At 40.0% G+C, this 25,980-nt stretch overlaps 2 protein-coding genes across 8 annotated transcripts; both read left to right on the top strand.

The window, feature by feature from the left end:
- Positions 1–1,100: 1,100 nt before the first annotated feature.
- Positions 1,101–12,894, top strand: LOC133221663 (solute carrier family 2, facilitated glucose transporter member 11-like). 3 transcript variants are annotated; one of them, XM_061370759.1, is made up of 12 exons: positions 1,101–1,239; positions 2,525–2,623; positions 3,496–3,656; positions 4,300–4,424; positions 5,936–6,065; positions 6,189–6,337; positions 6,963–7,150; positions 7,614–7,724; positions 7,800–7,901; positions 8,965–9,040; positions 9,834–9,961; positions 12,749–12,894. In XM_061370759.1, exons 1-12 carry the CDS (start codon positions 1,216–1,218, stop codon positions 12,851–12,853), a joined length of 1,398 nt encoding a protein of 465 aa, XP_061226743.1. In that variant the 5' UTR covers positions 1,101–1,215; the 3' UTR covers positions 12,854–12,894. The 3 variants fall into 3 exon arrangements, with proteins under 3 accessions (XP_061226743.1, XP_061226741.1, XP_061226744.1); XM_061370757.1 differs by lacking the exon at positions 12,749–12,894 and adding an exon at positions 10,289–10,968; XM_061370760.1 differs by lacking the exon at positions 12,749–12,894 and adding an exon at positions 10,344–10,442.
- An 867-nt stretch (positions 12,895–13,761) lies between these two features.
- On the top strand, positions 13,762–22,274 carry LOC133221660 (solute carrier family 2, facilitated glucose transporter member 11-like). Of its 5 annotated transcripts, none has more exons than XM_061370751.1 (12): positions 13,762–13,917; positions 15,147–15,245; positions 15,691–15,851; positions 17,433–17,557; positions 17,814–17,943; positions 18,503–18,651; positions 19,773–19,960; positions 20,108–20,218; positions 20,514–20,615; positions 20,776–20,851; positions 21,520–21,647; positions 21,985–22,274. In XM_061370751.1, the coding sequence occupies exons 1-12, from the start codon at positions 13,894–13,896 to the stop codon at positions 22,189–22,191; spliced, it is 1,500 nt and encodes a 499-aa protein (XP_061226735.1). In that variant the 5' UTR covers positions 13,762–13,893; the 3' UTR covers positions 22,192–22,274. The 5 variants fall into 5 exon arrangements, with proteins under 5 accessions (XP_061226735.1, XP_061226736.1, XP_061226734.1 ...); XM_061370754.1 differs by lacking the exons at positions 13,762–13,917; positions 15,147–15,245 and adding exons at positions 16,560–16,690; positions 16,840–16,903 and having other exon boundaries at positions 15,717–15,851; XM_061370752.1 differs by lacking the exon at positions 20,108–20,218.
- The last annotated feature ends 3,706 nt before the right edge of the window (positions 22,275–25,980 follow it).

Raw genomic sequence — 25,980 nt, 5'->3', positions numbered from 1 at the left:
AGGTTTTATTATTAACACAATTTTTTTCTCATTTCTTTAGACTCATAGTATTTGCAGTAAACCCTCTGTAAATAATTGCATTCTGTGTTACAAGAACTGACGATACAAGTCCTGAGGATGAGCTTGAGCATTTACTGATGGCTTCAGTACAACCCTATTGCCCCATCTGCTCTGCCCCCAAGCCCTGGGGGCAGACGGATGTCCTCTGGCATGAGTAAGAGCAAGCAGAGGCCTCTGAAAGCAAGAACAGCTCAGAGCATCAACCACACATGAAAGCTCTGGGCTCTTTCTTTCAAGTGCTGTCTCTATCAGAAGCCATGTAGAGCTATAGTTTGAGCTTCACTTCACAGGAGATGAACCACTGGGAACCGAAGGTGACTTTTTCAGTGGCTGCAACACTGATTTTGGAGTTAATCTGTGTGAAAGCTGAAACCTGGGGGATTAAGATCCCAGTTGTCCCATCCTAACTCATTAAGGCATTTTTACCTTCTTTGATTACTGTCATGAGTAAGTAGGTCTTAGTTACGGGCTGCTCTAAGCAGAGCCTTCAGGACTAGATGTTCTATTTCAAAAGCCCTTGCCAGGACACAAAGTCTCTTACTGCCTTTTTACCACACCTGCCTGACATAAACACCAGAGAAGAAACACCCTTCCTCAAAACAGTCTATCTGGTACAGAAAACCATAACAGCAGAATTAGGCTTTGAAATTTGCCTCATTTTCATCTAATAAATTATATTTAGTATACTAATTAATCTGAAATGGAACATCACATATTTTACTTAATAATAAATAGCAATACCTAAACCTTGTGAAGTTGCTTTTTGCTTTGTGCAGGTTATAGCAGATATACTCATTGGTCTGCATCATAGAAGTAGAGTCTTTTACTGTTCCTGGAAAACTGTTTTGATTTTTTTTGCCTGGATTGTTCTCCTTTCCCTTTCCAAAAACCTCACCACCCCCCAGCTGCAAACTTCCTGCCTTTCGAAACTTTCCCCCTAGTTGGACTAGATGAAATTACGTCCCGAAATGTTTAATCCATCAGTGTTAACTTTGGCCAGTTGAAGTGAGAGTAAGTGACTGAAGAGGAAATAGTAAAAATTTAACTCTGGTCCCTGAAGCCAAATGCCCACTGCCACACCAGCAGGCAGGAGGCAGATGAAGCTTGCGATGACAAAGACACATCACACACTGGACAGCCAGCCCCTAGACAGAGATGACCGGCTTTCTATCAGACCTGGTAAGTGCTTGATGGGGTATTTACAAATATACAAAAATGTGGGACATTTTTATACACTACTGGTGTCTCAAAGAAAACAAAATCAGTATTTCAGTAAAAACAAGGCTCCTATTCACTAAAATCATCTTGGAAGTGGTTCTGACCACTGTTTTGAGGTATTAATGCATTCCATATGCTCTGCCATCCATCTTTGCCACATTTCATCAACATGTTAATGTTTCTTAAATGTTTTCATTCACTGGAAAATCTTTGCTTACCTTCAAACATATTTTGCTTTGCTTACCTGCTGAAAAAAGAATGTTGTAAGATATAGCATGAATTTAGCCCAGGAGATGGCAGGCAGAGATTTTGAAAGGTAGGAAACTGGACAGCATATCAGCAGCTGGGGCATCTTAACAGGGATGTTTGTGGGAATCTGCAACATTTATATCCTGGCTGTGGCTGAGTCTTGAACCAGTTGCTGCCTCATACACCAGTGAGGCACTTCCAAGTAGGACAAAGTCTCTCTGAGAAATAGCTCTCAGCTCTTGCTGGGGCACACTTAACCTCTCATGCAGGAAAGAGGAATATAACACCTCTGAAAGGCAGACCATTTTTCATTCATTCACAGCATATTCACTGTGTGCTGCTGTAAAGGCTGCTGTAGGGTAAACCTAAGAGCAGTACTGGCTGTGTATTCTCAGACCCGTAATCAACCAGAAAAAGAAAACTAAAGTGGGATGCCTGTTCTCAAATCTTCCAAAAGATTAACATGACCATGTGGCTTGAGACAGGCAGGTGGGGCAAGAGCTCAGAACTGACAACAGCTTTAATGCAAAACTTGAATAGAGGAAAGACTGCCCACTATTCAAGGGCCTGGAAAGTGTCTGGCACAGCAGCTACTATCCCAGGTAAGGCAGGAAAGGTCTGGGTACAGATGGCCCGGTCACTGCTGTGAGCACAGGTAGCCTGGCCACTATCCAGATAGCAGAGAGGAAATAAGACTTCCCTCCCCAAAAGCACTCTCACGTGTATTAGCCCTGAAGTGTGGAATGACCTTGCTACTCTGTTGACTGATGGTAGAGGAGGGGAGGGAAATGTAATGGTTTCCATAGCTAAAGGCTGCATTTCCTTGAATCGGATGTTGGGAAATCACAGAGGGATGTATGCCTCACACCAGGACAAGCAGAGGAAACTTTCCTACCTTCAAGCCCCTTGAGCAAATGAGATGCTGCTGGAGAGTGAGACACATTGCAAGAACAGTCTGACATAGCTACAAGCTTAAAATTTTGTTCTACCTCTGCAGGTACAGTACCAGGGTTTCTTTCAGATGCTCACCGTCCTCGGGATCGGGGGGACATTCCAAATTGGCTTTCAAATTTCTACAATCACCTATGTGTCTCAGGTAGGCACATGGCACACTGGTTAACAGCAGCTCTGAGTCTACATTTCTGTTTAAGGATGCTTCTCTCTGGCAGTCAGCAAGGGTTTCATCATAGTATTCTCCTCTCATGCTTCATTCCCATTGCTATGCTATTGTGTAAAGCAGAACATATCAAACTTCTGAAGATAGGAAAAAAGAGAGACATCTGCAAGTTGCTGTTAATACAACTATTCCTCAGAAGACACACACTGAGGTGGCATCTGTCTTCCCTATAAACCTGTAGCACATCTGTATTTTACATGTAGGTATAAGCCTACTTCAGTAGTTCCACTTGATAATGTTATAGTTACCCATCTTCACAGACAAATAGAACAGATCAAGTGAACCATGTTCTAGAAAAATGTCTGCTTCTCTCCACTGAACAAAGGTAGAACTTCCTTTTGAGATACTGGGGTCTAGAGGGAAGACATTATTATGTTGTAGAGATCACCTTATGGGAAAAGTGCTATTTTCAGGCTTCAGAACACTAAGTTCTGACTCAGAAAGTATTTAGAAGCTGCACTGAACAGTCACTGTGTAACCTGGTGTTATTGGCATGTATGTGAGAGCAAGGCCATCATACACCTGCAGAATTTACAGGGCTGTTCACACTGTTCTTCAGTACAAGTCTGTGCTTCAGCTTGTCAGATTTCAAGGACAAAAACACCCAAAGAATTAACTTCTTTTCATGGCAAAATTAACACAGCATACTCCATTATGCTACATCTGTTAGCTATGCTTTTAGAGTCTATATGAAAAGTTACTTAAGCTGAAGCAACAAAATTGTGTTCTAAATATAATGCATGCACTGGAGTCACAGGTATTGTTAGTGAAAATTCTTTTTTGTGCCTCAGCATGTTAAGGCTTTCATTAATGAAACTTGGCTGGAGCGATATGGATACCCCATCCATCAGGATAACCTCTTGTTCCTGTGGTCTATCACCGTGTCTATCTATGGTATAGGAGGTCTCTTGGGTTCTTCAGGAACTAGATACCTGATGGTCAAATATGGCAAGTACGTATGTTTAAAGACAATTTGTCAATTGAATCTTGATTAAGGAAATGACAGTTGAGGTTTTAAACATGAGACAGACTGTTAGGCTTAGACATGCCTGTAGACATGCAGCAGCTTCAGCAGTGGTGTCAACAGACTTTGATGTTTCTTGCCCTTGTCCTGTGGCACGGGCTAATCGACTGTGCTGCCAGCCTGTCACACCAGACAGTTACTCAGGTTGGGTTAGTCTCTGCACAGAGGAAAGGCAGCCCCCTGGCTGAAGATAGAACATACAGCAGCATTGAGATGCTCCTAAATGCTATATAAATGTGTTCCATGATGGATTTTCACGTGCAGAAAAGCTTTAAGACTTTTCTCAGTTACGAAACCTAGAAGCATTCACAGAGTCCCAGGTCTAGCCATGTGCCAAGGCACACAGTGAGTCCACAGTATCTAGTGCCAATAGTGAGTCCGCAGTATCTAGTGCCAATAGTGAGTCCACAATATCTAGTGCCAACAGTGTGGATGGGATTATTTTGTCCTGGACCGCACATGCCACAAAACTAGCAAGCCAAATTCACCCAAGACATCCTATATGCCAGGAGCTTAAGTGCCATTTCCCTTCTGATTTATGAAAACTCTTTTTTCTTTCTTGCACTTACAGAAAGAAATGTCTCCTGTGCACCAATGTACTGATGATAACGTCAGCATCTATCATGGGATGCAGTAAAATAGCCCAGTCCTTTGAGATGATTCTGATTGGACGCTTCCTGTGTGGAGTAAGTGCAGGTAAGTGATTTCTCCCACAGGTCAGCAGGATCTCACCATATTTTACATCTTTATTCAGAGTAAATAATAATCCTGCACTAAGAAAATAAAATATTAAAGGCAGTGACCCCTTGGCAGAAGATCTTCTATAACATCCAGCAACAAATAGTATGATTACTACTAATTTCACTAAAATGAAATTCAGCTTTGCCAAGTGTATAAATATTCAGAGCTATCAGGAAAGTTTTGGTACAATATGAAACAAAGGGTTTATTTACTGATGGAGAAATATGTATAATATTATCTGAATTTTAATTAACAGTCCTGAATTACATAGTATATGGTTTCAATCTGGTATTCCCATAAGACTCCAGAGAATCAGTCTGTTCAAGGCTACAGCCATTCAATTTTGAGTCTTACATGTATCAGGAATGTTCTGCAAGGGTACTCAACCTGCTTCAAAGCAGTAATTCCTTGGGGTTAGTACAAAAAGCTGGGCATAATCAAGCAAAGTAACTCCTGCCAGTAATTAATTCCACGTACAGCAAAACCACCCTGTGCTGGCATCAGTATGCCTTGGATTTGTCTCCTACACAAAAAGATACTTTCCCATTCAGTTTAGATATTCACAGGGGTGCCTATTTTAACCTATTTCAGTAGAAATTAATGTCTATTTTCAAATAACCATATTTTTTATATTGTTTCTCTGACATACAGTTGTATTGGAAGGACTACAGTTGTATTTTGAGAGCTACTCACCCACAGGGGCCCTGCTATGGTCTAGAATATGTATGGTGCCTCATGCAAAAACCTTATTTTTGTTAAAGAGCTTGGACATCTGCATTGCTTTACCATGAAACAAAGCCAAGAGAACATGTTGCTTTCAAAACAGATAAAAGGGTCTGTGACCACCACATTAGGAAAAAGCTCTTGTTCCCAGACTAGTTTTCAGCATGTCTGAGTTATTAAGTACTTCACATATAGCTGGAAACACCAACTCTACCTGAAATCAGCAAAATTATTGCTGGACAGTAGAAAAGGAATACTTGAGTCTCCCCTAAATCATGTACAAATCAATGTTGAGTATAGCACTGTGTATTTTAATCTGTTATGGATCTACCTTACAACTATTCTACAGCATTATGTCAGAAAAGGTTGAGATGATGTAAGTTAACAACAAGCCTATTAAATATTACTACAGGGTGTTTAGCTATTTAGCACTTGCATTCTCTGCCCTCTTTAAAATATACTGAGTGTTACAAGAGATACTATGCTGGCAGTTTACCCTAAAAGGAAAACTGTCTATTTCTTCAGATCAGAAATCTACTCTATGTAAAGAGGACCAAATACTTCTGCAGAAAGGGTTAGAAAATCTAGTACTGAAAATCTCCTATGTGGGTTGAGGTATAAGAAACAATTCAGTGCATGAGGCAGCTGTATTCTGTCCTGCTTCATTATTTACATGCAATTTTGTTTCCAGTGGCTGTGAATGTCTTCTTTCTTCTCTCCCACAATTCTCTCCTCACCCCAAGGTCTTTGTGTTCCTCTACATCATCAATATGTTGGAGAAATTTCCCCTAAGAAGCTACGTGGATTTGCAAACTCTACTTCCTCTTTCTTTTGGTCTCTGGGAAAAGCCATAGGGCAGATTACAGGACAAAGGTAGAATACAATTGATTTTGCACCCACTTAATTTCTGGATCCCCTCTACCTTTTGCTTCTTCCTCTGCTTTTCCATCCATTCCTTTCCTCAAAACCGATGGAATGAACTTACATTCCCACCAGGGAGCTACTAGGCAGCCAGTACCTATGGCCCTTGCTGATGGCCTCCTGTGGATTTCCAGCACTGGTCCAGTTGGTCACTCTGCCTTTCTTCCCTGAGTCCCCAGCATATCTCCTCATGCATAAAGGAGACCAGGAAGGCTGCAAAAAAGGTAACCAAGGGCTCCAGTTCACCACTTCACTTCCAATTGTTTTGTGACGCTTGATCTCCCCATACGGAAAAAATACACAGGACAAAGTTTCTCCCTGCTCATTTCCAAGACAACTCTGTGGACACCTACTAAGTGTACTTTTGTTATTGTCCCCACACAGAACATGAAACTGCTTCCTTCTACAGTTCTGTATTACAAAACCTTTGGCATTCAGCTGACACCACCTGTACTGTCAGTCTGATGACAAATTATGATAAATAATAAATGGTAGATGATACATGGCTGTTTGCACTGAAGGCCTCCACAGAGCACCCCTTAGCTCTGGTTGTTTGCTGGGTACCCTGTTCATACCCTGAGAGAAAGAGGAAGGGAGAAAAATGGACCCCACGGCAGGGAGGGAGTCATTGTGCACCTCACTAGGCCCCTCTGTCACAACAGGTCCCTCTGTGCAGGAGGGGATTAGGGCTCTGGAAGACCCTATAGGACATCTCTGGTTCACACCACAGCCACAGCCCATGCATTCTGTGCTGCCAGACACTTGAATCACCTACTCACCAAACTCCTTAGGCAGCAAATAACAGAGACGAATTAACATGGCAGATCTCGCTCTCCTTCTCCTCCACAGCCATAAGGCAGCTTTGGGGTGAAGGCCATCACCAAGCAGAGATTGATGACTTCATGAAAGAGAAGGCAACAATGAAAAACACCAAGATCTTGAGTGTCCTGGAGCTAATGAAAGAACCAGCTTTCCGTTGGCAGCTGTACATGATAGTTGTTCTGACCACCACAGTTCAGCTATGTGGCATCAATGCAGTTGAGTGTATTTCCCCCTTAAAGTCTCAAAACACCTATTGATCTAAAGGAAACATCAGGCTCCTCACAACTCCATCACCCACACTCTTCTTCTTGAGAATATCCTACAGTTATGGTTCTGGATGGGCTCCAGAAGAGACGATACACCTGGCTACTTCTGAAAGCTCCTAAAGGAGGACTCTGCAAACCTAAGTACTCTGCAGCAGCTGCAGGTCCTTCAAGCCCAGCATTTCATCTTTACTAAACGAATTAATTAATTTAATTTTTAATGGCTTTGTCCACCAATAAAGTGAATACTATTAAAAAGACTGCAGAATTCTAGATCCAGAGTGCAGAGATCTAGATTCCAAAGTGGAGCTGCATGCTGCTTGGTTAGCAGCTCCTGTCCAGGGCAGTGTCACACAGGTACAGGTAAGAAATCAATTAATTTCTTCTCTTACTGTTTTACGGGGTTTTCTTCCAGATTTATTTTTATACTTTTGAAGTCCTCCAGGCAGCTGGCTTTGATGAAAGAATGATCTCCTATATGACCCTCTCTGTTGGACTCTCTGAACTCTTAGCTACTGCAGTCTGTGTAAGTGACATGACTTTGGGAATGGGTCTCAAGTTGCTCTTCTGGTACTGATACCAGTGTGATTCTGTCCTTCAGAGCTCCATCATTGAGCGACTGGGCAGGAAAGTGCTTCTAAGAGGAGGTTATTTTATCATGGGCTCATTGCTAGCTGCTATCACTGTGACTCTCTCACTACAGGTAAGAAAATTCTTCTCATGGCAGATTATTCTAACTACTGCTCACAGGCAGGACTATGCTACCGAGAAAGGAAAGTGAGGCTTAGAAGTGCCAAAATAACTGTTGTGTTAACAGCTTACCTTCTGGAAGGGAAATATCCTAAAAATCAAGCGTATCTATAGGATCAAATCATCTCTCAGCAAGTACTCTCTTCTATTCCTGCCTTCCAGTGTGATCTCACAAGTGCAGCAAGGAGCACATAAAAAACAGGGAAACTAGCACTGATTAGTGAATTCATCGGACTGCAAGCACCAAACACTGGCCAGCACAGAGCAAAAGACAGTCCTAGGAAAATGGCCCTTTCTAGTAACACAGTTTCTAATGAGTAACAACAAAACCCCAAGCTCTTTTTATCAGTTAATTTGAAATTTAACTTTGCTTCAGAATATATGGCGATGCACATATCTGTTCACAGACTTGAAACTGGTTCATCTCTGTAACACTTTTGTCATTGCTGTTGCTTCTTCATAAGCAAATCTCCCGGGTTAACAAATATTCATCCAAGAGCTACTCTACAGCTAGTACTGTAAAACTAGCCTTGAAGCAAGGTGGCAGCAGACTTCCATTTTTGTTTCGTTCATGACGGATCTCAAACATAGAGCGAAATCTTTTCCTGAAGCACTGAGGTTTCACATACTGAAGCCTAAGATCCAGAAAAGTTCCTTTTCAGTACCAGTTATTGGACCTATCATTAACAAAAGTGATTTGGCCTTCCCATATCTCAAAGGCTTGGGAAAAACACTGTGGGGTCAAGAAGAAAGGAAGACAGGGTGGAAAAGTACTATTCAGACTTAAATGAAAGCTTCCAAGCTTAACAGTTGCTCTGCACAAGCAAACCTGCTTCTCTGCTCACCTAATAAAAACCTCACTGCTCCATCCACGGGAAAAAGCACTCACATTTCTCTGCCACTTCCCACACATTGTATGTTTTCTCTTGTGGTTACAGTGTTGGAAAACAAGCAGCACTTCTCACCTATTAACAGATTTCACTCAAAGTTTGTTATGCATTGGATTTTTTCCCCAGGACTGGTATTTCTGGATGCCATACTGCAGCCTTTGTCTGATTATCTTGTTCGCAATTGTCTTTGGAGTTGGGCCGGGTAAGTGCTCATTCAGAAGAAATAGAGTCAGGGGAGTTATTAATATGGCTAGGAAAATCTTGCATGATCTTGCATAATGTTTAGCATAAGTAAATTAATTTAACCTCCTCTTGTAGTCATTTAAACATTATGGGTCCAATCATTGGCCATAAATTTCAATGCCATCAGATTCGTGTTTTGCTAACAAGAGGAAAAGAACACAGCAGAAATTACTCACTGGAAAAATACAGCAAAAATAGAGCAAAAGCAGATGTGTTTGTTTGGGGTTTTTTAATACTCATAAAAAAAAGAAAGAGAAAAAGAAAAGTAAGAGTTCTTTAAAATCCAGTGCTCTACAATATCACCACTTGTCTCACATATTCAGCAGTGCAAAACCTGCTCCTCTTTAAAAATATTATTAAAAGCCTATTCACTTTCAAAATATTTGCCTTCCCATACAGTAGGGTTGAATTATTTTCTTAACTGAAAGCTGCCAATGTCCTGTGACTCCAAAACATGACTGAAATAACCAGGAAGTGAATCTAGGAAGATCACTCATTGGTGATCTAGCAGTACCATCCTGGGAATTCTTGTTAGAAATAATAGTAATTCTACCCTTACACAGCTTCTTTCACAAGAATATGTCAGACTTCCTCACGTGTTAACTATTTCACTCTTGAATCTCCACAAGAAATGTATTTGAACATTGGATCACTTTACAAACCTGATGTGTAGCAGTTTATAAAATGACACAAACATTTTCTTTTCTAAAACAGAGCAACATACATCATTCTTATTGTGCTTCGTCTTTCAGCTGGTGCCACAGTTTCCGTTAGGGTTGAAATTTTCAAGTTCTCATGCAGACCATCTGCCTTTGTGATCGGCGCCATTCTCAACTGGCTGGGCGTCTTTGTGATCGGAACAACCTTCCCCTTCATTGTGGTGAGTCACCTTCCCTGGGATACTTCAATAGGCACTAAGCTTGAGTTGGCCCCTGGAGCAAGAAGAAGAGCAGCACGAAATGCCAGTGCCATGTCAGTCTAGAGGGGTCTTGGCATCTGCTCTCCCAAGTCCACTTCTGCAATGGAAGGGCTCTGATTTGCTCAAGATACTTATTCAGACTGAAATATTTGTCAAAGGTCAAAATGCAAAGAGCTCCTTGCCCAATTCAAAGTACTTTGGGACCCAAATACAAACACTGTGCAAAGAAAGTGCAAAAGAAAAGACATGCTGATATTGCTCTCTTTCTTACTCTGCTTTTCCCTGCAGGAAAAACTCAAGCACTTCTGCTTCCTCATCTTTATGGTAGTAATTTTCACTTCAGGGACAATTATTCATCTGTTCCTTCCAGAAACGAAAGGGAAATCAATTGTGGAAATCACAGAAGAATTCAATAAGTTAAACTTTAGAAAGAAGTATATTCCAACAACTCCGAACCATGTCACAGAGGACTACACCTTCTGCACCAGGCTCTGACCAGCTGTTGTAGGCAGTAAGGCTATCTTAAAATGAAGGGAAAAAACAGACAATTGTTTTCGGACTAGAAGTTGGTCTAAGTGGACTGTCAGCTATTGCATCTGTCACTTATAAGGCTCCCATTTTGCCCAACCAGAACCTTTCTCAAGCACTCCATCCTGGGCAGTTTAGAAAAAGGATGATGGCTGATCTTAACAGGATAGACTCACGTGAATTACAAGCATTTTGGCTTAACATGCTGAGGTGTAAATCTCTTCTCAAGACAGCAACTCATACACACTGAAAGTACATGTAGAACTGATAAACACTCTGTTGACCACAGAGAAAGGGAATACCTGTGATCCCCAGTCTCTCCCTCTGATTTCTGTGTTTTTACAACCCTGAAATCAGAATAGTGATGTTCTTGGCTTGCCATCTCTGGCTAAGGTACAGATTCAAGAAAAAGCTCAGTGAAATAGGAGAGAAATTCCTTGTTTGTAGGCCTTACAGGATAGTGTGACCTTGTGAAGTACCACATGGATTCATTTCACCAGATTTATTTTTTTAACTGTTCAAACTCATGGGACTTTTCCTTTCTTTATAAAGTGTCTAATATTGCATGCATTTCCTTCACACAGTCCTGGTAGCAAAGTAATACTATTAGGAAGAACATGAATAAAACAAAGGCTCACAGTGGAGCACACTAAACAATTTAAAATCTGTGGTATTGCTCTGACAGGCATATTTACTTCAATAATGTAATTCAAAATATGAATTCAATTATTCATCATAACTGTTGCTTATTTTTAACCGGAAATGTTAAACATAATAAAGATGGCAAATTGCCTTGCGATAAAACTTCTGGCCTCCATAAATATTTCCTTCCTAACAACAGGATCTCCCTTAGGAACACCCAACTACTAAAAAGTTATTGGTGTGCTTACCCTCCCATGATCAGGGTTTTTCATTATTCCTTTGTCTTTAGGATTGAGGGGCACTTAAGATTTCTCACTACAAGACTTAAAGTCAGAAAAGCTCAATAATTTTGTAGTGTTCCATATACATATAACATGATAAAGACATGACAGTCATTTGGAGACAATTGCTAATATCAAAAGGAAATCTCAACAACTGCAGAACAGAATTCTCTTTTCCTAACCAGTCATGCTGAAAACATCCTTCATTCCATTACAACAGCACCTGAATTATTTGGAAATGTAAGCAGAATGCTATTGTATAGCATTGCTGGAGTGACTCTCTAGTGAGCCACTTCTCTGATCTCAGTTATTCATTAGATGTCATTAGGAAAGCCTTTCCCATAAGATCTTCACAAGAAGCGAGCAGATGCCCTATGCAACATTAATGTGACAACAAAGCGGAACAGCTATTAGGAGCACAGGTCAGCCTTCGCCTGTGCTCAGTGGAGCAAGAACTGTATTCTGGTAACCGCCTGGTCAAGGAATGAAACAGCAAAAAGGTAGTTCAACTACACATGGGAGGTGATAAAGAATACAGCCATACAGGAGCTTTGGGAACACTACATGGACATTTTCTGCCAGAGATATTAGCTGATAGGTAAGATATGTCTCAAATACTGGCTCTAACTGGGGCAAATATAAACACTTACAAACTGGATCTGCTGTCAGCTACACACAAAACCCATACACCTGGTCTAGCCAGCCTGTATTAAGGAAGATTAGCACAGCTTTGCATGTGTGTTACATGTGACCGTAAAACTGCAAGGTAAATTACCTGATGTTGTAAGATTTCCTATCCTGATCACAATTAGAACTACAGGGTATCTGTAAGATATCTGTTAACAACTTGTTAGCACTAATTATGATATTAGCATAATATCATAATTAGCACTAATTAGCATATCTAATGAAGGTGGCCTCAACACAGTGCAAGTAATAAGAGCACAGAAGCACCACAGCAACCAATCAATGCAAATGCAAAAGACATTAGGCATAAAGAGCATTACAGGAGGAAGACTCTTAACCTATCAAAATAGGAATCCGAAGTTAAGGTACAAGGGCAAAGAACAGAAGTAACTATATGCATAAAGTATACTAAATAGAAGTGAGTTAAGTAGAACATAAGGAAATATGTGCATTGTTTGAAGGAATGACCCACACTTGTACCTATGTATTATTGCTTGCTTCTGTCTTTCCCCAATATCATCCAAGCAAGGCAGATACTAGCAGCTAACATGGCATTTCCTTCCTTTGTCAGATGCACATTTGGTTGTTTCAATTTTGTATGACTTTACAGAAAAGGAAATTAATTCTTAGCATCAAAGGGCCAGTCTACAGTCTTGTTTGTGCTCCAACATCTTATCTGCTGAAGAACCAAATCTGGAAAAAGAAAATGCTATGAACTCTCAGCACACACTAACAAAGCTTCATGGTAAGGACCACATAATGATGGGACAAGTGGTCAGGTGGTGCTACCTGCTACAATCCAGACATTAGCTACAGAATACTTTGCATGTCATGTATTTTCTATCAAATACAACTACTGGCATCCAATACAGTAAGCTCTTTATGATCTCTTTATCCTTTTCTTTAACTGAAGTGTAAATGGCAAATGATCAATAAGCCATTTACCAACTTAATACATACAAACCCCTCCTAATTCTGCAATAAATGAAGTTAAAGCTTGGGAATTTTCTGTCTGAAGGGAGAGACATCAATCCAGCTATGTAAGTTAAAGGACAGCTTCAATGCATTTCCTTTTTTCTTCAAAGACGCCAGCTAACAGAAATGCCAGACAAAACTGCATAAGGTTGAATCTTTCTCTCCTAGCAACGAAAATCACCTACTATTAAATATGTAGCTGCTCAAGCCTGGTGTGCCACTGTGTAATTTGTTTCATATTGCGTCTCATTCCAAAATGATGGAGCATTTCAATTCCTTTAAGTAATGATTAAGTTACCATGTGCTCCAGTTGCCGTCACATGAAGGGAGAATTGCTCTTTCCTATTATATATCAAAGTCCTATAGTTCACTGTTCAAGCCCCATCTAAATTCCCAACAGATAACTTTGCCTTCATGCTTCTCAGCTTGTACTGAAAACTAAGCAAGTTATGATCATGATCATTGAAATTCTGTTTAGAATTGGTGTCTCAGTTCCCTGGCCCCTAGCACAAGACAGGGCTCATGAAATATACAGGTTCCCCACAAGGGAAACCATCCTGTTTACTGGGCTGGACACAACCACTGGTTGAAATATTTAATCCAACAATTCTAAACTTTGTACAACAGCTGAAATATGTATCATTAACTCAAAAACCTCTGAAGTAAAATTTAACTTCAATAACGTGGGACTAGTTCACGGACACTGCTATTGCATAATGTGAACATTTGGTTCTTTTAGCAGGTCATAGTAAGCAGCACGAATCAGCTTTTTCATAGGAGATGGCCACCTTTTTCTCTGAGCTGGTGAGTATCTGCTCACTTTTTCTCAGTGTTCTGACTTATAAAAGACAAAACTAACATCATACTAAAAATCCAGATTACTTAAAGATTGTAAACTCTTTTGGTACAGAGAACATCTTTCTGTTCTCTGTGTTTAAACATCAACAAGAACAATGCGGCTTGGGGCCATGAAAATCATGTTGCATGGTCTGTTTAATGCAACAACATTTAAAATAAAATAAAATAAAGTAAAATAAAGTAAAATAAAATAAAATGAAATAAAAGTCTGGCAGTTGCAGCACTCACAATGCTACTTTACTGTTGTCTTGTGAATTACTGAAAACAATACTAATTAGTGAGTGCTCTGATAACTTCCCAAAGTAAGGAATAGATTAACTGTACTTCAAAAGACTAAGAAATCATGACATACGCATTAACATAATTGACTTCCCTCATTTCATACAAAGATACTTAATATCATTAATGAAGTCTTAAAAAGGGAAGAAGTGACAAGCATTTCTTGCTCTATTTCACAACTGCCAGGAAGAAACTATTTTACTTTCCTTTTTAAATATCAAAATTGTTAATTTGTATGTCTATTATACAGAATAGAAAATGAAGAGTGAGAGGGTGAGTTCGTCATTTGTTTGATGCTTTTGCCAATTAGGAAATCCATTGCATTTGGGACAGCACCTGTAAGGAAATTCAGAGTCTTCTTGTCACAGCCTATTGATTCTTGTCATGTAATAACTTTTGGAATCCAGCTGTGGACTAATTAAGTCACAGGCTCTTGAAATATGGACCTAAGAACAAGTAAAGGAATGTTTTCCTAAGTATCTCCCAGCCCAGCACTACTCACATTTGCATTACTTTATTCCTGACTGACTGCATTTTTTACCAGCTCCTCTTTATCCAGGCACCGATCTCCAAAAAGCTGTGAGCTCATGAAGTTAGTATGTGACATGAAAAGAACACAGAACACACTCTCTACAGAGGTGATGCTACTGTCCTGGCCTGTGATGTGCTGACTAAAAAGGAAGAGACAGTTAAACCCCAAAGAACCCTGCACAGATCCTGATGGGGCTAAAATCACAATTGTCCTGGGTTTCGTTTGCTGGGTACCTTCTTAACTGTTTAAGGATAACTACACCTAGCCTTGTAGGCACTTGGAAACAGGATGGATGACCAGTGGCAACAGATACCTCAAGAAAACAAATGAGAAGCTGATGGAGCATTTCATTTTTGCTTTGCAGGTTCAGTTCCAGGGACTAGTTCAAATGATCTTAGTGCTGGGAATTGGTGGTAGTTTCCCATATGGATTTCACATTTCTGTCATCAACTATCCTTCTGTGGTAAGTAGCCATCTCCCTACATTTGAAAACACTAAATGAAAAGCCTGAGCTCTTCAGGCTCTCACAAATCTCAAATTTACTGAGCATTCAGCTGATGCATTGATATAGATGCCTTTTCTTTGGCTAACAGTAACATCAAACGTGTAGAGTACTTTTTCTCCTTAAAGCATTTTCTGTTTTAAATACCTTCTTACCATGTAGCACACAAGCCTCCAAAGGCAGGCAGAAAATGTGCTTTTATCATGCTTCCCAGGAAGCTTCCTTACTGATACAAGCTCGAGGGTTTGCACTGTGATTTCAGCTAACTTGTTTTACTAAGAAAGTTAGTCTCAAAATTAGTTCAGTATATTAGAAGCACAGGCTACACCTGAAGTACAACAGCTAAATAAGACTAATAATGGGATTTTATACCCATTATCCAGTCAAATCTCGTTTTCTTTTTCAGCACATCAGGAAGTTTATTAATGAAACCTGGACAGAGCGACATGGCTCTCCTCTCCATCCTGAGACAATCATGCTGTTGTGGTCCTTCATTGTGTCTGTTTATGGGATTGGAGGACTCCTGGGGAGCCTCTGCTGTGGCTACCTGACTACAAGATATAGGAAGTAAGTGCATCTTGTACAGCTCAATAGCCAGAAAGTACAGGGAAATACCAAGGCAAACACACAAAACTCTCCTTTTTTGGTTGAAGCAGCCTGATGGAAGGCAACTGCTTGGGTTTGTTAGTACACTCACCTCTTCCAAGTAGCAAGCAGTCTTTCTTCTGCATCTGCCTCCCCAGTGAACTGTGTTTCTGTAAAGGTTGCATTCATCATCACATCACTGATCAGTGCCTCTGGGAGTAGCAGAATAGTGTACCTGCCTCATGTTCTCTTCAAGATCGCCTATGACTCAAGATCCCCCAAACTTTACAACCCCCCAGAAAAGAGCTGTGTGTCTTGTTTTGCAACACAATGCACAGTTACTCTAGCCACCTGGAAATCACTGTGTGGAAGATATCCTTAAGTGTCAAAGAAAAGACAGATTTCCATTTAAATACACTCATTTTGGGGTGATGGAATTATATTAAATATTCAGATCTAATCTGATGAAAATGTGAAGAGAATAGGAAAAAATAAATTGCCTGTAACTATGCTGTAAAGATACAATTGGCACCAACATAAATTCTCCAAGAGAATTTTTCTCTGTTCTTGGCAGTCCATTTTGTTGAAAGTCAGTTCCAAACTATCTTTCCCACTGGATGGAGAAAGGATTCCTACCAGTCTACTCTGTTCTCAGTGCTTTGTGTGTAACACCACTAATTTCATTTACAGAGAAATTGGCAAACATATCTACTTGGTGTGACCCACTTAAAGATGTGCTCCACAACCCACTGATCCAGAGGCCCCTCATGGGTCTCAACAAACCATCTTAGCCTGCCTGCAATTGTGTTCTTTCCTATCAGGTAAGTGCCCCCAAGAAATTTCTTGTGGGACACTGCCTCATCCCACGCTCAGAGGGTCTCCCAAGACTGGAAACAAAATCATGCACTTCTACCATAGGTTATTTAACACCTGGTAACCTAATTGCTGAATCACAGTCTTCCAAATACAGGATCTCTGTGAATCCTTAATGTGTGAAAGGGGACTCTTGCCTAGCAAGCATCATGGCAAAACAAGTGAGTGCAAAAGACTTTGAGTCTGATACATCAGTGCTGTGAACATCCCAGCCCACAATTCACACAGAGTGCCTTTTGAAATATGTCTCTAAAAACACCTTCTATCACTTCCATTTAGACAAGAGTGTCTTTAATATGAGCCATTCCAGAATGGGAGCCAGTGACTCAGGTTATTTCTGGGGAACAACCTGGCATTTTATAAGGAGTTCCAGCCATTTAAAAATCTCGGTCACAGGACGGGCCAATTCTTTGATCTCTTTCCTCACTTGTACTGTGGAAATGCTGATGAAGTGTTCCAAATGTTTAAATTCTAAGCTAAAAAAATATGAATAAATTCAAATCTAAATGACCTAGAAATTTTAAAGAATCATTTTGACTATTCAAAATCAAAATTATTTCAGCCATTACTCAAACCAGCAATGGCTGTTCTATGCATCCTCACACAGCAAGATCAGTCAAAAGAGTACAAAGGGTTCTCATTTCAAATTAATTTCTCATGGGCTTCTTTTGTTGTTTTTTTTTCCCTCAGAAAAAAGTGCCAAATGTGCACCAACCTGATCATGCTGATCGCTGCACTTTTCATGGCCTTCAGTAAAACAGCCAAATCCTTTGAGATGATTCTGGTTGGACGTTTTCTTTATGGCATTGGTACAGGTACGTGCTTGTGCCACTACAGACTGCAAGCATCCTTGCTGTGCCAGGATTGTCTCTACAGATGTTACCATTCTTGGAGAATGACTTTTAAAGCAAATACATTAGACACCTAATAGAAATTAAAGGCACCATTCTTTTTGCAAGAAATTGTAATCCAAATGTCAGAGTGAATGGGAACAGTGTAAGAGAGGATGTAGTCAGGAAGTTATGCTTTTCTAAATCTTTTAACAGTCATTTATCCTTTTCTGTGTTTAAGGTTTTTCTCTCAATATACATCCTCAGTATGTAGGAGAGATTTCACCCAAGAAGCTGCGTGGATTTACCAACTCCACAGTTGCTGTTTTTCTGACACTAGGAAAATTCATGGGACAGGTTATTGGACTACGGTAAATTTTCCAATCTTTCTCTCAGGTTGAACTAAAAGTAATAGAAATCTTTCTGTAACCCCACCCTCTAACTTAATCTGTGCCTAAGAAACCCTCTCACCTTCCCCAAAACAGGCCTTAGTTTATGTCAGAGGAAAAGTTTTGATCATATTTGATGCAAACATAAAGTTTTACATACAGGAGACAGAAAATTAATTACTCAGAATCTGATTTCTTCTTATCTCCACATCCTTTCAATTAGAGGAGTTTTCCTTCAAAATGTACTACATTTACATTAAAAGTCTTAGCAAGATGTCCTGGTAAAATATGTCTCAGAAGTTCTCTAGATGTTCCATTGGATCCTAATGATACTTAGTAAGTTTTCTTAAATGCCAGATAATTCCTTTAAGATTGTCAGAAATAAAAATAGCCAAATTTGTGAAATTTGCAAATTATCAATTTCTAGTTTTGCTCCACTGCACCCTCAAATGGAATCTAAGCAATTTTCATAACTCAGAAAAACTTCCTGAACATTTATTCCATTATATCAGCATATTTTTGTTTCACATACACTTTTCAGGGAGATTTTAGGAAGTGAAGCTTTGTGGCCGTGGTTGTTAGCATCTAGTGGACTTTCAGCATTGGTTCAACTGGCTATCCTCCCATTTTTCCCTGATTCACCATCCTATCTCCTGATACAGAAGGGTAATGAGGAAGCCTGCAGGAAAGGTAGAGTGTCTACTTTCCACACTTACTTCACTTCATTTGATATGTTAGAATGACAGCCTCTGCAGCAGACAAGAAAGAAGGGCAAAGATTTACAGCACGGTGCAGTGCCATGGAGGAATAGCAGAGGCAGCTCTAAATAAAACAGCTGAGACACCTATGGCAATACACTGTATTAACCTGGGGCCTCATTCAGGCTGATCAAATCAGTTAAGACAGGAAAAATAGGAATGTACTGGCATGTTTAACATGTCACACTTTAGCGGGTACTACTTTATTATTTTTAAAAGGATAAGGTTTAGACAGCTCTTTTAAATAAAATGTACTTAAATGTTTACTTAATTTATAATTATGTCTCCTGATTTTGGCTGGGATAGATTTAATTTTTTTCTTAGTAGCTGGTATAATAGTGTTTCCTCTGTTGTCAGAGAATAATGTTGATAACACTGATGTTTTAGCTGTTGCTGAGCAGTGTTTACTCTAATCAAGAACTTTTCAGTTTCCCATGCTCTGCCAGTGAGCAGATGCACAAGAAGCTGGGAGGGAGCACAGGCAGGACAGCTGACCCAAGTTAGTTAAAGGGATATTCTATGCCATAGAACATCATACTTAATATATAAACTGTGGGGAGTTGCCTGGGAGCCACAGATCACTGCTTGAGGATGAGCTGGGCATCAGTCAGTGGGTGGTGAGCAATTGTATTGTGTGTCACTTATGTTTCTTGTGGTTTATTCCTCTTCTTATTAAAAAAACAACCCTCATTATTATTCTCATCATTATATTTTACTTTACTTCAAATATTAATCTGTTCTTCTCTCAAGCCATGAGTTTTACCTTTCTTTGATTCTCCTTCCCATCCCACTGGGAAGCTGGGAGCAAGTAAGCAGATAGATGGTACTTTGTTGCAGCTGGGGTTAAACCCAACATGAAGTGAACTCAAATTAGAAGCATGTGATACCAAAACCCAGTGAAACAAAATTCTTCCTTTTGCCTACTTCCCCAGGAGCAGACAGTACCAAACCACCACCTATGCCAATGGACAGGCAGATTAAAATGTTTAATGTAACCACTTGTGATGGAGCTATACTGGTAGAGTAATCCACTCCCCTTTTTCTCCCCAACAGCCATCAGGAAGCTCTGGGGGGAAGGAGACCATCAAGCAGAAATTGATGACATTATGAAAGAGAAGGTTGCAATGACAAGCACAAAAACCTTGCGTGTCCTGGAATTAATAAAAGAGCGGTCTTTGCGCTGGCAACTCTACATTTTGATTATTGTCATGACGACCTTGCAGCTCTGTGGAATCAATGCAGTTGAGTGCTCTCTTTATCCCCAGAGCAAGCGACAACACTAGGCAGTGTTACAAACCCCTCCAAATCCATGTTATTATGCCAGATTAGAACTGCATCACAATTGCAACACTTTTTTCACAGGTGCATTTCTTCTCTGCGTTTTTCAGATATACTTCTATTCTTTTGAAGTATTTCACACAGCCAAATTTGAAGAATACCTTATCCCATACGTGTCCCTGGGAGTTGGATTGTGTGAATGCTTATCCTCTATACTGTGTGTAAGTCTTTTCAGACTTGAGTTTGATGGAAAAATTTCACTTAGTCAACAGTTGTACTTTCCTTACTTATAACTGTGCTCAGGGCAGATTTGCATAACCTAACACACATCTTCCTGCTTCTGTAAAACCACATGCAGGATAAGAGAGAGCTCTTTCCCCAGGTTATTGCATGACTGTATGTCTTTAGACTCATTTTTATTCTGTAAAATAATTTTCTGATATTCTGGACTAGATCTGTGCAGGAATGACTTCATTTGAGAACTGGGATTTATGACCTGTGTTTTCTGCTTTTCAGAGCACCCTCATAGACCGATTTGGCAGGAAGGTGCTGCTATGGGGAGGATACACACTGATGGGCTCTGTGCTAGCACTCCTCACCATGACCCTGTCACTGCAGGTAAAGAGGCAACAGCCTTCTGCCTACTTAGCATCAGCCCACCTTTCTGGTCTTGCCTCACAGGATATGCAGAAAAACTTGAGTGAGTGGCAGAAAATACAGAGCTCTGTTTTTCCAACATTTATCTAATGGTTTGATATCACTGGTTTCTCACTTTTAGCACCAGTTTTTCTGGATGCATTACTTCAGTGTCATCTTGATCTTCCTATTCGTTACCTTCTATGGAATTGGACCATGTGAGTATATCAACAGCAACAATGGCAGGAAATTTTGTATCCTACTGGTTAGTGACACAACTGGCAGAGGAAGAACAGATTAGTCCCACAGTAAAAAGTTCTGGAAATTAAGGAAAAAAGGGGAGACCTGTAAAAGTAGGGGTCAGGAAATGGATACAGACACCTTGAATGTTATTGCTGATCACAGGATTGAATAATTTAAAATAGAGTATCATCTTCTCCAGAGGGTTTGAGAAATTTCTGACCATTTTTTAAATACTCCTCTAAACCCAGGATTCTAGGCATTGCCATGTGTGTTATAGTAACCATCCTCATTAACTTAGTAAAGCTTTATGCCTAGCAACATGCTTCAGGTGGAACTGACCACAGGAGCCAAAAGGGAAGCTCATTTTACAAATTACTACACCAATAATTGCTACCAGTGCAATACAGAACTGCACAGATCCACTGGCACCAGAAAAAGGATTCCAGTATGTACAAGAGAAAATTAAATAAGCAGCTGTAGTCCTTTTCCAGAATCAAGGTCTTTCACCCTCATAGCAAAGGCCACTTGCCACCAGGCCACCTATTCTGCCTGTCTGTTATTTTCTACCACTGCCATTGTGAGGGGCTTTGGCAGCAACAAGGAAGCAAGTATACCTGGTTTGCGTGTTGCTTCTCTTTTTCAGCTGGAGCTACTGTATCTGTCATGGTTGAAATCTTCAGCCAGTCCTTCAGACCGTCAGCCTTCCTGATTGTTGGCTGCATCAACTGGATGGGACTGTTTGTACTTGGGATGATTTTTCCACTGATTGTTGTAAGTGGCTCTAACTAGATCCCTCCCTCACAGCTAATCCACTTCTGAGTGCTGACAGAGAGCAAATTAATAGCAATAAATTGCAATGACATGCAAAGCTTAGAGCTCTGTCCAAATACCAAACCTGCTGAGGAATCCCCCAGGCCTGTCAGAGGAGCAGAAATTAGACTCAGGTCAGATGTGGCCTGTGGAAACTCCTGGTTTGACACCCACCCTGGACTCTGTATTAAGCACACCTTTGAATTTTAATTAGTTGGATACAGACTTGCACTCAAGGGCAGGGAAACAGAAATGAGATTCTTATTTTCCTTACAGTGTCTCCCATTTCTGCTTGCAGGATAACCTTGGACCCTTCTGCTTCCTTATCTTTTTGGGAATCCTTGCTTTCTCAGCAATTTTCATCTACCTGTATCTCCCTGAGACCAAGGGGAAATCCATCATGGAAATAAAAGCAGAGTTCAACAAGCTGAACTTTGGGAAAAAAGAAATCTCAGTCATTGATAATAACTTTCCTAAGGAACAGTGGTCCAGCACCAAGCTCTGAATGCTCAGAGTAGAAATTTGCATCTCTTAGAAAAGACAGGAAACACTGTTGCAATAGAACTAAGCAAGAAACATTAAAACCAGCCTGCAACTCTTCTGTGTTTTACTCCTTTTTCTCTGTTTCTTTTTAGGAAATTCATTTTGCTAGAGTTTTATTTCTTGATAATATCTAAGCATTTTCACAGGAAATTTCACCACTCAGTTTTAAGACCTACAAGATAAAAGAAGATTTTTTTTTCTATTAAAAAAAAAAAAACAAAACAACAAAACACCCAAACCAAAACCAAAAACAAGCACACAACCCCTCCCCCCACCCTAAAAAATCCAAAACAAAACCAAACTTTTCTGATAGTCTACCTTGCAAAGTTTAAAACCATTTTGCTAACAGTCCATAGGGCCCAAATCCTGCCAGAAGAACATACATAGGACTCTGCTCACAGTCCTGCACCTGTGTTGGTCTCATACATGAGTACTTCCCAATGACACAGATAGAACAGTTTGTTATTGAGCTTTTCTTAATGAGACTTCTCTGGCTCTAATCACCTCGCAATCAGGAAACTGCTGGGAAATAGCTCAGAGGAGAATATCAGAAATACAAGGACCAAGTAAAATCATTTAAGAAGACAAACCAGGGGAAAGCAGGATTAAGAAGGTTGTATGATCAACAGCCATGAGGCTGGGGAAACATGGAGTCACACACTGATAGAAGGAAAGTTAGATATGTGGTTTCTGGTGACCTGAGGGGATATGGATTCAAAACTTAGCACAGTAAATTAGGAAAAACGGTTCCAGCCATAATAAAAGAAAAAAATCCTGAAAGTGAAACTGTACAGTGTAACAATCCTTCTGGAGGTGTAATGGAAACCTCAGTGGAGAACATCCTAGTAACTCTAGGCAGGGAAAAGGACCTCTCAAATGGAGATATTATTCTATGCAAAAGAAGCAAAATGGCTGCCATAAAATAAAGCACATTCGTAAGAGCATCTGTGGTGTCTCAGGATCTGATTTCCAACGTGGTACATCAGTTTCTGGGAATTACATCAGATGTTTTGAGAGAAGAAAGAGTTTGGTTTGGAAATGTTTTTCTTGTTATGTAAGCAAGCTGCGAATAACCAGTGATTATTTGTACCCAGCAGAAAAAATAGGTTGAGAAGTTCATTGGAAATACAGTCTAAGTTTTTCCAAGTTACCACTAACAAGTATAGTAAGATCTGTGACTAAATGCTTTGGATCATGACACCTGCTTTCAACTGATCACTAAAGAAAAGATTCATCAATATTACAAATAAGAGCTCCTCTCCTTACAGATGGAGCTACCCCTTGAGTTTGTTTTTAATGCTTTGACATAGGGAACATGCCCTGGAAAGGTTGTTTGTACAGATTTTATTTCAGGATTTGATTTTTATCAGGATTTTCATTATTTTCAGAATGCTTTGGATACAGGAGATGCAATCCACTAACATGGGCTATAGTTGAAAACTGGCACATAGTAATTAATCTCGTTTTTATTTGCTGGCTTTTTACAGCAAGGGTTCTACAGTGAAGGAACTGACTTAAAATCAACATAAACCACACAATCAATTTAAACATATCCGTGCAGAGGTTTTTGCCATTTAAAAGTATTTGTTTAAATTACACCACTGCAGTACAAGCATAGCACAAGCTACAGAAAGCTCTCCCCTTTTCCTCAGTCTGGGGAATGGAGTGAATAGAAAAGCCCTTAAATCACAGCAATCTTCATGGTGGAGAGATTAACAAACCATTTATTTTATCCCCATCAGCATTTTGAACCTGCTTCCCCAACACACATCTCACTACAAACACCCCTCCACCAAACACCATATGACCCCCCTAAATCACTTCTCTCATGTAAGACTCTACCCAGCTCTGCCACATCCTCTGCTCTGAATAAAAACTGCTTATTTTAGAAAGCCTGTGGATTTCCTATCTCCCAGGAGATCCTGTTGACTGTTAAGAGACTATTTGCACAACAAAGGAGCAAGTTGAAAACAAGCCTCCTCAGACTTTTAGAATCCAGTGCTCAACACAGTGGAAAATCAAGATGCTAATTTTAAGGCATCTTTGTCATGACTTAGTCACAGTTCAGGAAAGATCTCCACAACATGTGCTACTGGGGTTATGGTTTATTCCACAGAAAGAATTCTAGACCACACAATTGAGGCATCCATCTACATTTTTTAAATAAGACTTGCATAAGGAGATACATTATAACTCTCAGTCTCTGAAATACTTGCAATAGCTGATTAGTAAGTCAAACTGCACAAAAGACAAAGAATATTTCATTAAAGAGCAAAGAATTTGAGGAGCTGTTATGGGTTACAACACAAGTAAGAGTTAAGACAACGCTTGGGAGTAGGGGAATTTCACTTGTGTTGTGTACAAGAAAGAAGTAAGCCTCAGAAGGAGTACTCCATCCAGCCTCAGACCCTTTACTTTGAGAAATAGGCACATTAGAGATGCACCAAAGGAAAAAGGCTAAAGAAATAAGAGACTATAAGAATTAACAGACATTCTGGCCCTTCTAGAAGAGAAGGCTGAAGAGAGAGGCTGATATGGAAGAGATGGGATTTTTATTTCTTTCCTTCCTCAGTGGCATAAGGCAGGAAGCAGCACCTTAACCTGCAGCAAGATTACACCTAGTTCTTGGAGGAAAATGTTAAAAGTTCTTGGAGTTTCCAGTCAGGTTCTGCATTGCACTTGTACCAGAGATCCCACCAGTGGTGGGAGGTTAATAGTACTGACATTTCTTCAACCAATTAGAAATTCTTGGTTCAGCACTAATAATTAGAATATTTATAGTTGTTGTATGGCTACAGACTTTGAAAGACAGCTGTATATGGTTAGATGTTCTCATCAATTTGATTTGATGTCAAGTTAAAAATCCCATTGACCTGGAGAAGCCTGGTTCTACTGTGTCTCTTACAGACAGACTGTCTGATGGAGGTCCCTCTTTCTCCAGGAACAGCAATGGAGCTCTATGCAATCACTAGTCTCATTAAACATGAAATCAATCTCTGCCACATTTGACCAAAATTAGCTATCTTGGGAATAGTCAAAGCATGTTTCAGGTTTGTATAAGCCTTGTCTCACAGAAAGCAGGCTTAAGTGTAAATGGGAGAAAGGTTTATTTTTTCCAGCACATGCAGTTATATAATTAAATTCCATGTAAAACTGATGTGTTCTATTCCCCTTTAAAAACAAACATCCCACTTTTTATCAGTCTAGCAAGTACTTGCTGTTGGGAGGGGGTGTGTGTGTGTGTCAGATGGTGATTCTTGCATAACAGCTCCTGAATATAAAGCTGGAGACCAGGGCTGGGATGCAGCTGGAACACGTTTGTGCAGCTGTGTGGAAGGAATATGTAATGTGACTGAGAAATATACAGGGAACAACAAAGAGATTTTTTTGAAGAGGACATTCAATCTCTTCGTGACAAAGGGGGTAATAGGAAAGGGACAGTCTCTTAGTTATAACATAGAAAGATGGAAAGGATTAGGATGGGCTGGAATGCAGAGCTTTCCTCTCGCAGGAAATGGTACCATTTGAAAGAAAATACTGATTTTTGATCAAATAGGGTTTTTTCTACTGGGAAAACCCATTTCAAACACTTTCAAATGATTCTAAGAAAACAATGCCAATTAACACTTCAACATGTTTTTTTTTAAATAACAGTCTGCTTCTGGGATAGATGTAGGTACACATATGTCTCTAACATTTGGCGTAAAGTTGGGAGCACAGGGCGTCCAGGCAAGGAAGAACAGGGCCAAGC

This window comes from Neopsephotus bourkii, unplaced genomic scaffold, assembly GCF_033783945.1.
Source record: "Neopsephotus bourkii isolate Nb327-2 ecotype Australia unplaced genomic scaffold, CSIRO-AGI_Nbou_v1 NB_1542, whole genome shotgun sequence".
NCBI lineage: Eukaryota > Metazoa > Chordata > Aves > Psittaciformes > Psittacidae > Neopsephotus > Neopsephotus bourkii.
This window is presented reverse-complemented; position numbering and strand designations above follow the sequence as displayed.